The 12,898-nt window shown below is 41.9% G+C and overlaps 1 protein-coding gene across 1 annotated transcript in view; it reads right to left on the bottom strand.

Moving 5' to 3' along the window:
* Positions 1 to 1,837: 1,837 nt before the first annotated feature.
* The window catches only part of BEND4 (BEN domain containing 4), a 33,898-nt gene continuing 22,837 nt past the window's right edge, over positions 1,838 to 12,898 (bottom strand). The window contains exons 4-5 of the mRNA XM_074348572.1: positions 11,810 to 12,050; positions 1,838 to 8,232 (exon numbers count right to left, since the gene is read on the bottom strand). Of these exons, the coding sequence (XP_074204673.1) occupies positions 8,015 to 8,232; positions 11,810 to 12,050 (459 nt within the window). The 3' untranslated portion in view covers positions 1,838 to 8,014. The remainder of the gene's footprint in view (positions 8,233 to 11,809; positions 12,051 to 12,898) is intronic.

Here is a 12,898-nt window from a genome sequence, read left to right as displayed (position 1 = left end):
TTTTCATTTTAGCTATCCTAATGAATTGGTATTTCCCTGTGGTTTAATTTGCATTTCCCTAATGACTAATGATTTTGAGCATCTTTTCATATGCCATTTGTGTATCTTTCTTTGAGAACATATATTCAGATCCCTTGCACACTTTTAATTAGGCTACTTGTTTATTATTGAGTTGTAAGAGATCTATATACACTGGCTACAAGTCTCTTATCAGATATATAATTTGCAAATATTTTCTCCCATTCTATGAGTTATCTTTTTGTTCTTCATGTTGTTCTTGGAAGCACAAAAGGTTTTCATTTTGATGAAATACAATTTATCCTTTTTTGTCGTTGCTCATGTTTTGGGCGTCTTCTTGAAGAAACCATCACCTGATCCAAGATCATGAAGATTTATTCCTATTTTTTCTTCTAAAAGTTTTATAATTTCAGCTCTTACTTGTAGGTCTGTGATCTACTTTGAATTATTTTTGCATATGGTGTAAGGTAGGGGTCCAATTTCATTCTTCTGGTTGTGGATATCCTATTGTCCCAGGGTCATTTGCTAAAAAGTTGATTCTTTCCCCATTGAATTGTCTTGGCATCCTTGTTAAAAATCAATTGACCACAAATGTAAGGATTTTTGTTGGCTGTCTGGGTTCCTTGTATTTCCTTAAGAATTTTAGGATCAGCTTGTCAATTTCTGCAGAGAAGTCACCTGAGATTTAGATAGGAATTGCAATGGAGCTGTAGGTCAATCTGGGGAGTATTGCCATCTTAACAATATCGATTCTCCCACTCCATTATCATGGGATGTCTTCTCATTATTTAGATGTTTTAAACTTTCTTTCAGTTGTATGTTGTAGTTAGCCATGTGTAAGTCTAGCACTTATTTTGCTAAACTTATTCCTAAGCATTTTATTCTTTCTGATGTTTTTGCTGGTGTTGAGATGTACAACTGATTCTGGTATATCAATCCTGTATCCTGCAACCTTGCTGAATTTGTTCCTAATACTTTTTTGACCTGTAGCTTTACCCTGTGGGTTCTGCTGCAAAATATTAAAAAAAAAAAAAAAAAAAAACCCAAGGTACTAATAATCCTCTTTTAATGCTTTAGAACAATAAAATAATTTAAATTTCATTTTAATTGATATCCCAATTCAAACCCAAATTATTTGGACTAAATTATTGCTTTTTTCTTCCAAAATTACTGGTTAGAACATTGCATATTCTAGTGCAAAAATAAAACATCTATTTTTCCTAAAATGAGAAAATGTGTTTTGTCTTAGTTTTTACCTACTCTGATATATGAATGATATTTATTCAATTTCTCTGTTCAATAATGGTTGACAGTAGATTTATTTTATGCAATAAGTAGAAACGCGGAGCAAAAACTATGCTACCTTATTTAGTCATAGCTACTTACTTCGCTTTTGCACTCAGATCACTGTTCAAAAACCACCAATAATCAACATCTGTTCATTGTTAAGTCATGAGTAGCAGCTGTAGGGGTCTTTCTCTCCCTGATAGGATGGAACTATGAGTAGGAAGCATGTGTGTTTGAAGTGTGAATATACAAAATACTGGATGGAAATCTTGGATTATATGTCACCCTTAGATCATCTCTGGTTGTCCCTTTGATTCACTAGATCACATGGATTTTTCTGGGTGGTTTTTGGTCAGTTCCCTGACATAACTGAGTATCTTTTTATTTGGGTACTAAGCATAAAATTTTCTTGGCATTCAGATACAAGAGAAAAGCCTTAGCATTAGGGAGAAAAACAGTTCTGTTAAAAAAAAAACCCCCAAAAAGCGTCTTGAATGAATTACAAAAAGATGCAAAAAGCAAGCTACAACACTTAACAGAGACTTGACATTTATTGTGCAATTTTCTCTCCAACAGAACATGTGGCATTCTAGAGGTATATGAGGTAATAAAATCAATACTCCAATTAGAACACCTGAAATAATTGGCTCTAGTAACAAATGTTTCTTATAATTAAAAATATTGAATGTTTAAAAAACTCTTATAACATTTTAAGTTCCTAAAAGAAATGTGCCTAACACTTAAAAAACAACTTACTCTTCTATATAAATTGTTCACAAAAATCTTGCTATTCTATATTACACTATGCATTTATAGTTTTATTAACATGTCCCTAGCGGGCATTAACTCTACACAATACAATCAAATAGAAATTATTCATAGAGAATCAACAAGACTTCAACAATAAAAATATTAAGATCAATGGATTTGTCACAGTTTCTCCACAAGTTTTTATCATAGAAAATAGAGTAAAGGCAAGTTGGCCCCAGTGTTAGGCTGCTACACAAAGTTCCAGAGAGAAGAGACACACAAAGGCGATGCTTCAATGTGGCAGGGTTGGGCTGGACCAGTGGACTCCTCTCATGGTCTGGCATGCCCTGTTCCCTAGAAACAAAGCCAGGCCCTAAAGGCCGTGGCAAGCTCTTGAACTTAAATGCAGCCAGAGATGTTAAAGCCAAAACTACAGGAAAGAATCAACAGATTACTGTATTTTCCTACAAAATCTTCACAACAGTTCTCACAGTGACATCATGGATTAAACCCTCTCTTCCAAACCATACTCATCAGTTCTAAGGCTACGAATACAACAGACGTGAAAAGTGAATGGGCATTGGCTAACTGATGCCCGGAGCCATTCTAACATCTCTCTGTTCCCGAAGAACATTGCTTCACTGAGCTTAAAGTTATATCCCTGCATTTTTGTACTGCTGGGAACCCGTGAAATAAATGTGAACAAACTGGTAATTTTAATTTTCTCGCTACTTTAGTTAAACAACAAATTTGTTCCAAAGTGTTGATGGGGTTTTGAGAACCTTGGCTACAGGGGAAAACTGAACTAGTCATTCTGCTTACTAAACCCAAAGATTTCCTCTTATTAGCCAAGTACCTTGGGCAGTGTCCTTAACAATAAAACGAGGCTAGTAACAGCCCAGAGAGTGGCTGTGAGGACTAAAATGAGAAGATGCATTAAAGTGCTTAGCAAAGTACCTGGCACTCAAGGACTCAGTGAATATAAGCTGCAGCCACTGTTACTGTCAGTGGTTTGGGATGGGCCTAAATAGATTTCCAGGGTGGACAAGGCTCAATGGGCTACTCGTACTGGGGCAATTATTCTGAGAATGAAAAGGCTTTTGAATAAGTCCTCTTAGCAGATGTATTTTCATTGTAATTTGGGGACCTGTGATTCAGTGAAAACCTAGCCCTTATGTTATCAGCTATATAGTTATGAGGAGAATTAATCTGGCTAGTTTCACCATGTAGACTTAGTAATTTAGTGCTTTCAATAGCTGAGCTGACTGAGCAAGCAGGTCATTCGATGAGTGAAGTCCAGTCCTCTCAATGTTTCTTGCAACTGAATGTACCATGGAGGGTTAAAGTGGCTTCTAATGTATAAATTTATCTATTACAGTCGAATTTTACATATTAAGAGGCAAGCATTGGTGGGTTGCTTTTGCACTCCATGTTGTCTGATATCAATTCTTCACCTTCCTCTAAAAAACAACACAAATAGAAGAACCAATGCCACTGGCTGATTACGCAAATAACTTTTTGGATGGCCATCAACTGGGTGACATTTTCCTACACTATTCTGAGTGAAATGGTTATTTTTATCTAGTACTTACACAACTGAAAGAAGCCATCACTATGTTTACAAAAATATGTCATAACGATACATACTGCTGTTTAGACACATTCACACGAGAGTTCTGACTCAAGCATTCTATTTGACATGTTTTGCCAAGCAGTTTTGGCAAGTGTCACTGCATTAAACATACTCCGGCAAGACTTGCACCGTATGTGCAAAATCATTTCTATTACATTCCTAAAAACTGGTATATAGGAGCTGTCAAAAATTACAAGGATCTGTACTATGAAATGCCACAGCACTGAATGAGAAATGTTGTATGTTTAAATCTTTTCTAAAAACGAAGTTATCCAAGAATGAGACTTTTTTAAATGATTGAAATCTAAGAAAAAACGAAGGACATAGTTAGTGGGTATTAGGTTTAGGTTTTAGAGCACATACTGAACGACAGTTGTAACTGAGGGCAACGTATGTTTGCTCTTCTGGAAGTAAGAGTGCATATCTCACCCAAGCTGATGCTCCGTCCATTCTCTGGTAGCAACAGAAGGGAGGGCAAGCCATTAACAGTGGCAGAAAATGTAGAAATCATGGGCCTGTAGATTCCCAAGTTTGTCTTCTTGTCTAGATTTTGGAAAAATGTCTGCTATTACAAGAATAATTTACTGGATTTAGAAAAACCATTCTATTGATATCAGACACATGGAGGAATTGGATCAAATAACCTATTATAGTGATTTTTATCTCCTTACAATCCCAGTGAAGAAATCTTTTAGGTCCATGTGTTCATGGCTGAAGAAGGGCTGAGAAAGCTCCAGAATATAAAATCACGCACTTGCTCTACAGCTGTGAAGCAGCCACATGTGTAACGTAGCCTTCAATTTCCCCACCCAAGAAGGTGACGATTTCCTGCAAATGCTCTAATATCCGCTCCCTTCCTCGGGAAGCCTTATGAAACACAAATGTGACAGTGACCTGAGGAAACGAGGAACACCGAGAGAATGATGCCCAGGTTCAAGGACTGAGTGAAGTATTTTCAAGAAAGTTTTTCTCCATAACATTTAACACTGAGGTTAAACCATGAGATTGTGAATGGTGGACCTTCAAAAGAGACCTTGAGAAATGTGACCTTAGCAACTGCTAGCAGAATATGATCCCCTCCCCAGGTACCTGGTCTACGTCCTCAAAAACAGATCACCCTTAATGGTTATCCTGAGCTCAGTGGAATGGCACTTGGGGTTTAGTTCACTGGGAAAGCAGGCATGCTCTCTGTGATGTGGTTTTCCTTTGGGAAAACTCAGGACAAATCAAGACTCAGTCATTGTGGGTAGGTATGGACCCTCGTGATAGCTGGGATCATGGGCCACACCCAGTCACTGGCAAAAATGCCAGATTTGGTGTGTGGTGGCAGGCCAGCCCTACGACCTCTTCTCTGGCCAACGAGGTGGAGCACAGCCCCATGCTGAGCTGTTTTAGTTCAGTCTTTTACAGCAATGCTAACATGGCTCAAGAAAGATGCTAAAAGCTGCCATGAGTGTTGAAGTGTCTTGTGACGAGAGCAATCTGTCCAACTGTCAAAGATGCAGAAAATCAAACGAAGAAAATATGCAACATCTTCAGCTCTCCAAAGAGATCAGCTGAAAGGCTGACAGAGCAGTGACAGTGTTCAGTTGTCACAGTGGTGAGCTTCTAACCTTGCTACAGAGGTTGTAATGGTCTTAACCAAAAAAATAAGTGAACAATCTTTGCAAGCCCTGACTTAAAAATCAGATGACCATGCAGACAACCACCATGAACTAGGTAATACGCCAGCCCTAAAGCTGAAACACAAATGGCAGTGTGGGACATAGACTAAGGAGAGGAGACAGCAAAACACTGAAGCAGGTGCCATGTCACAGCCCAAGTGGCCGTCAGTGTCTGGGTCAGGCGGTGGGCTCGGCTGAAGGACACAGCAACGACACCAATGGTGTAATGGAACATCTGACTGGGGGCAGGGGATCGTAGGTCCTAGACCCCGGAGAGGCATGAGAACTGGCCGTGCGATGCTGAGTCAGTCATTTTTCTGGGCCTTGCTCACGTGCATATGAGATGGCCAACGTTTCAGAATTTGTGAAGTACTGGCAAACAGCTGATAAATGATTCACCTGAAATGAAGGTGGGAGGAAGACCAGGTGCGCCTCTGGAGCAAAGGTTGTGTGCAACCACATGGCTTGAGAGGCCGGGCCTCCCCACCCCAGCGGCCTTTGCAGGCGATGCTGACAGGAGTGGGGCAAGCACCTGATCTTTGAGCACGCCAACCTGTCCCGCAGCGGAGACTGAGTGTGGACATGCTCTCACCGCCACCCCAGTGAAGACCAGCACACATGCGGCTCCACAACGACACGGAGATGTGAAGATGTGTGGAATTCTCAAACTGGCAGGAAAACGGTAAGAATTGAAAGTTTGTTTTTTTAAGGCAGTGGTCAAATATGGCTGCTACAGAAAAAAAAGACATTGTACTCAGCAGTAAGGCAACTAAAGCGCAATGCAAAGAAAGACAAAGTAAGATGGAAAGACAGATGAGACTATGGTGGTATTTTTCTTCTGGCCAAGATTTCCTGTCACCAAAGAATCTTGTGAGATATTGACTTTCTAGACCTCGAAAACTCCACAGGAAGAATCTTTTCTCCTTGGAGAGTCAAAGACATTTGTTGCACCGCTCCCATAAGCAACATCGCATTTGCCCTATCATCTCTTTTACTTGCAAATTTTAGCTAACTTACCCCAGGACTGAAATAGAATTTCCCCCACATCATTTAACAGACCATGACCATCTCCATAAACAAACTTTTCAACGGGTGAAACTAAATCATAACAAAAGCTAAAGAAGGACCTGTTCCTAGGGTCATGCATGGAGTTGGTGCTAATTATAGACCATAAAGGGTAATTTATTATTTCATTTTGTCAAAAAGTGGCAAAAAAAAACCCCTCTTTATGAATGGACGCTCATAAACTTGAAATGAAGTTGCAACCCATTTTCAAAACCTTTAGTCCTGTTTGTAGATGATATCAGCAGCCTTCAATCAAGGCTGCCCCCCGAGCCCCCTCTGCTGTACAAAGCATGTGGCAATCTTGGTTAGGGCGACAAAGGAAGTCCCCCCTATCCGAACCTGACGTCCTTAGAAATAGATTCAAGCAACTCTAGAGCAAATGTTGATAAGAAATGGTTCCAAAGACATCACTACTGACTTCACAGATGGAGGTCAACAAGTGAAACTGGGTGGGAGCGGTTCAGCACTAACTCAGCCAGAGCCAGCCACTCAGAGGACTGGCAGCGAGGAGGCACGCAACGGTTGGGATGAGACATTTCCATCGGTGACAACGAGAAACAAGATTTATGCAAATTCTGAAGATCAACTCAGCACAAAAAGACCCTCCAATTTCAGAGAAATTACAGACAAGCCCATTGCATAGTTGTCAGAATGGCCTTGAAGCTGTGTGTATACAATTCCAGAACATCTGGTCAATTCGGTGAATACCATCAGTCACACTACTTGTTTGGTCCTCAGCGCACCAAACAACTGACTGAAATTCTCATTGTTCAAACCATCACTTTGGCATTGCGTCAACAAAGCCCGATTTAAGGCTGTGGGAACTGTGGATCTATGAACCTACAAAACCGAGCATTTGAAAACACTTTCGGATCTTTGGATGTTTCTTGACTGACACAGTGAAAACTATTTCTGTTTGTCAACTCCAGAGATCATAGAGTGCCTTTCTGATCAACACGGTAGTTTCTTTTGTAAAACTAACAGAAAAACAGCTGACTTCCAATTAATCACTGTCTAGAGGTGGCCTCTGTTCTCTGATTTTTTAATAGGCTCTGTCAGTGGAGACACAGCACATGATGTCACCTAGCCCATGTCTTCACTGAGAAGTATAAATTCAAGTCTTTGGAAAATAAAGACAACTTATCTGAACTGAAATAAGTGAATGCTTGTTCCTTGTCCCTTAAGATAATGCCGTGTCTCTACCTTCTCCCGTGGGCAGGACGCTAACCCAATGCTCCGTGGAGACCAGCTCTGCTCAGGAGGTAGAGCTTACTTGAAGATTTCAAACAGGTGACCAGGAGCTCACCTAACTTTTTTCATCCTCACTGTCTAACTAATAATCATTTAAAACCAACTGTAGTTTTTTCTTTTTGTAATATAGTATTCTGAAAATCTCTGTGGGCTCCACAGACTTCCCAAACAACCCTAAAATGGATTTCTATTTGGGAACTACGGAAGTTAAGTCAAGAGAGTTAAGGTTTAGGATGTGTAAAGTCTGACAGAATGACATGCTTTGGATTCTAAAGTGATGGTACAGGACATTCACAATTGGAACTCTTGAGAGGACCGGCTGCTAGTGTGGACAGGTTTCTGTCCACTAATCACCAGACCCATCCTGGGAATTTTTATTGAAGACTTCATCCTGGGAAGCCTGGTGATCAATCCCTTCATAAAATGAGCCACCGTTGTGCAGGAAAGTCCCCACTGCCCGCCCCTGCCGGGCGTGACCCACAGCGTCGCTGAACACTTTGTTTATCTGTTCCTCTGAGGGCATCCACCAGTCGGGGTTGGAGGTACAGTGCATCCTAATGAATTCTGTGGGAATATACACAACAGTTAAAAAAAAAAAAAGAGAGAGAGAGAAACACAGCTGGTTTTTGCAGAAGATGATAGGAAGGCTGCTTAAACTTTAACAGAAGCTCTGTAAGAAAAGCTTTATGGGACATCCAATGCAATGCCATGATGATGCCACTCATTACACCCAACCTGCGCCATATACAGTTTCTACTCACGTGCAAACGTAAAACATCACGTGAGAGGGTGATCCTTCTAAGGCAAGTCTGCGATGAAAGGTAAACTTAATTTGCAAGACCTGATATGCACCATGCTTGGTCAAAGTTATAGAGTAGGTTTCAAAACCTTGTTGTTACATGCTTATTTTGTTAGAATGTCAACAATCTCCAGAAGCACAGCAAATATCATTAGCATGGGACTCTTTAACCCACTATTCATTTGTAGATTAAGTGCAATAAAATAAAATCTCAACGAGTAAGAAACTGCCGGGGCTGTAGTTCAGAAGCGGTTTCCACATTCTTAAAATGTTACGATTACAGGCTATATATTTTTTTCTAATTGTAATATCTGCACATGTAGTGACAAATATTTTTTTAAGTGCGATTTCCTCTAAATATTTAATTTGCCTGGAAGCCTGGAAGCATGCCATTAGCATGCCTGGAAGAGTAAAAATATGAAAAGTAGCTAGGACTCCAGTGAAACAAACTTGGCCTCCCTTGGGCTGAGCTCAGATTAACCCTTCCTCTTTTCTCAGGGCACATACGTAATTCCAACATAGCTAATTTAATACGGACATCTCTGAACTCAAATGAGCATTTTGGAAAGAGTTCTAAGTCAAACTGTGTTTTTTTTTGCACAGTTGATTGGAAGTTCAAGGTGACTGCTATTTACAGGTCGTTTCTTCTCCAGCACCGCTCCCTCTACAAGACAATGCTTCTGGTTGTAGGACTGGATTTGTCTAAAATTTCTTTGTGAAATCCCAGCCCTATTTGCTCTTTGAAGCTGATGCTTTCAAGTACTTGGACCAGAAGAACCTCACGACCTGAACTGTGCCCATCTCCGCAGAGCCTGGCTTCGCAGAGAAGCAGGGCATCACCAGGTCTGTCCATGCCCCCTTTAACTTTATGCCTGAGTCCTGGCCCTGGTGGCCCTCCTTGCGGAAAGAACTGTATTTATGCAGCTCCTCACCCTGAAAACTGTCAGAAACCAGGTGGCTTATCCTGGGATGCAGCCTAGGAAACACTGCAGGCTAATTCTCAAACCTTGGTCACGGTCATTATAATGCTGCGCAGAGAGAAAGAAGGTATTCTGGGACCACTAAGGCTCAAATATTTAGTCCTTTCCTGGTGATTTTTCTAGTGTTCACACCTATTCACAACTGTCCTCAAATCATTTCCAGCCAGACTATCAGCTCCAGAAGTCAGGGACCCTGTTTTCTATTCCTCTCTGTCCTTCCTCAAGTCCCTAAGCCTCAAGCATTCAGTAAGTATTCAACAACTGTTTTAGTGGCTTCCCCATCTCTGTCCAGATCCCTCATTCTCACAGGATCACAAAGAAAGGAAAGACTCAAAGTATCAACCAGAGGAAATCAAGGCTAACGGCTGAGGATGCTGCAGCCCTGCCACGTGGAGGGCGTGCTGCTCTGTGACACCCTCACCCCCAATGCTGTGACAGGACTTTCCCTAATATTGGGCCAGACTATTACCAGCCGAAACTAGTGCTCGTTCTGCTATACAGATGTGAAGCGCCCTCCTACCACCCTCATCCTTCTGGGGTTAAACCACCTTGGGGAGCAGGTCAGCCTAGAATTTGATTTAATTCCCTGAAGCACCCTGCCTTCCATCCCTCAAGTGCTCAAGTGTCTGGGGCTTCCTTGGCAATTCTGATCTTGCTCACCACAAGGACATCCACCTTGGGAGTCACCAAGCCTAACCCTTCAGGAAAGGACTCCCACCTAGGTCATAGGAAGGCCCCAGGACTTCAGCCTTGGGAATGGACATAAATGCTCTAACCAACTGTCCCAGCGCTATAACCAGTTCTTGCCTATGCCTCCCGCCATGGGCTGGCTGGGAGCCCCGTGGGGGCAGAGCTGGACGGTACACTCTCTGCTCAGGCAGCCTGGGCTCGGTCGGTATCACAGCGGGCCTGGCAGCGTTCCCAGGGCAGCGACACTGGCCCTTTGGGACGTACGTTAATCTCTCAGTTTCACTGCCTTGCTTGTTAAAATGTAAAATGTTTAACAAGGATTTCTAGAAGGGGGTACCCTGGCGAGGCCCCTTATCCTGATTCCCTTAGGAGCCTCAGGGCAACTTCCTGAGTACATGCTGAGTGTGCTCTCAGGAGAGCCCCCAAGCTCACCACTGCCTCTGGTTCCTTCATCTGCCCCAATAATAATGGGAATAAAGGAAATTACAGCCAATCTGCTAAGACAGACTCTGGAAATCTTCATCAGTCACTCAGAGTAAGTGGAATTTTCAGACTGGCCAACAGGGGGTGCGCCAGCACACCTGTGCCACGTTAATACTGGTGTGTTCATCCTAAGTGGTTTCCTCAAGTGTGGGCCACCTGCATCAATCACCTGGGGTGGTCGTGACACACAGCAGCAACGCATGTCTCCCCCACCCTCACCCCATACCCGCTGAATCAGAAGTTCAGGGTGGGTCCGGGAATCTCCGCCTCTAACAAATACTACACGTGCGTCCTAGGCAGGCTACAGATCGCTGTGGGCATCCTGAGGGCTACAGGAGTGTCCTTTCTGATGACTAAGGCCTCATCAGTGATAATGACTTTTACTGTGACTTCTTTGCCAGGAAACAGTTTGATCCCTGTCCAGAGCAAATCATTAAGTCTTCCCAACAAAAAAAATCACTACTGAACTATACAGGTTAACACCTGAGCTATGTGATATGGATTTTTCAGGTGTGAATGGCACTATAATGCTTCTACTTGTCTAAGTCTGTGTTCATCTTCACCCACTGGTTAAGTGTCCAGATTCTCCCTCCCCGCCCTCTACCCGGCCCAGCCAGAGTGTGGATTAGCTACCAAGCAATCAGCTGTCAGTACTGATGAAATGACACTATCTAAGAATTTTTTAATACAGAAACTTAAAAACCTAATAAAGTCTGGCTGGGCAAGAAATACTTTAGGCAGGCCTAAGGAAAATTAATCCTAAATAAATTTAAGGAGTTGGGGCAAGCATTCCTGGGAAGGTAGCTAGACTGGGGGAGGGCATCATAGGCTACAAATGAAAATGGGGTAATTTTTTAAATTCCTCGTCTTCTTTTCCTCTGTGCTTTCCCCAGTGCTCCAGTTTTGCCAGAGGTGGCCTTCTCTGGCAGCAAATAAAACCTGAATTTAAAGCGTGAAACATGAGGTGCTATGCAGTGCTTATGAGCCACTGAGTGAGAACACCAAGGCCAAAGCAAACGAATTTCTAAAGAGCTTCTCGATACCAAGGAGATGGGCTACATGAAGCCTATAAGGTCTCAGCAGAAAAAAACCAAAATACAGGAAAGGCTGAACACTTGCACGGGGGAGCCACAGCCAATGCGGTGAAATGAGATCACAGATGGCGACACTGAGCGGAAGGATGCAGTACCTCGGAGGCATGTTACTTTAACTGGATCCAGAGGGCGTCTTTCAGGACCTGTCTCTGCTGACTGCACTGACCTTTTCCTTTTCCCAAGGCCGCATGAGTACTTAAGCTCATCGGTTGTGAAAACAAATCTGATGAGGTATCGAAGGAGCCGCCTCCCGTCTTTCTTTGATGAATTTACAGCCTCGTCCCACTGTTTGCTCGTTATGTAGACAGGATAGTTGTTCAACAGCTGCTTGCTTCCCTGGAAAAGCGAAATATTTTCTCATTACTTACTTAGCCGGCCAGCCAGAAGCCCAGGCGATCTCCATTTCAAAGGCAAACACGCTTTTTAACCAAGTGGCTATGCTGACAATGAACCAGGTATTGAAGAGCACGAGTAATTGCTCACTCTCAGAACAGGCACTTTTCAAATTACATTTGCATTTTCTATAACAAGAGCCAATGAGGTATAATGAACACCTTTGAAACAGGAGCTATTTATAACTTGCATTTTAACAGGTAGGTTAAAATGTGTCAAGATCCAATGACAGGGAACACTATTTAAATCTAACCTGTAACTTTCCCTTTCAATCTATTAAAATATGCAAAAATGACTTTGAAGAGTGTGATCAAACAGGTCTCTTCATACTTTGGCTGGCGGTTAAGTACTTCTAGAAATGATGCTGGTGGTCTATTTCCATAAGTCATTACTTTATTTAAATGCACCTAATACCTGATAGCCACTGCATTTCAGTGGGAACAACAATAAAAAGGGGGAATTTCAGAAACAGAAAAAAATAATCACTAATAATAATGCAAAACAAGTTTCCTCAAATTATAGCTTCTGCAAATGCCACTATGTCAACTCAAAATTTTTCTTACTTTTCACCTTCATAATTTATGTCTGCTATAAAATTCCCAGGCTAAATGGCTGCAGTGGGACTAATTACAGGAATTTCTGTAACATTTACAAGCCATGTTTAGTCAACTGCACCTACACAACCATTACTTTAGTTCCAGTTGTCCATAAAATTCTATACTCCAGGACAAATTAATTAACCTGTGATCTCAGTTTTAATGTACTCCTTCCCCAGTAATTAAGGTGTACAA

Source organism: Camelus bactrianus, chromosome 2, assembly GCF_048773025.1.
Source record: "Camelus bactrianus isolate YW-2024 breed Bactrian camel chromosome 2, ASM4877302v1, whole genome shotgun sequence".
Taxonomy (NCBI): domain Eukaryota; kingdom Metazoa; phylum Chordata; class Mammalia; order Artiodactyla; family Camelidae; genus Camelus; species Camelus bactrianus.
Note: the sequence above shows the minus strand (reverse complement) of the source record. Positions and strands in the feature narration are given on the sequence as shown.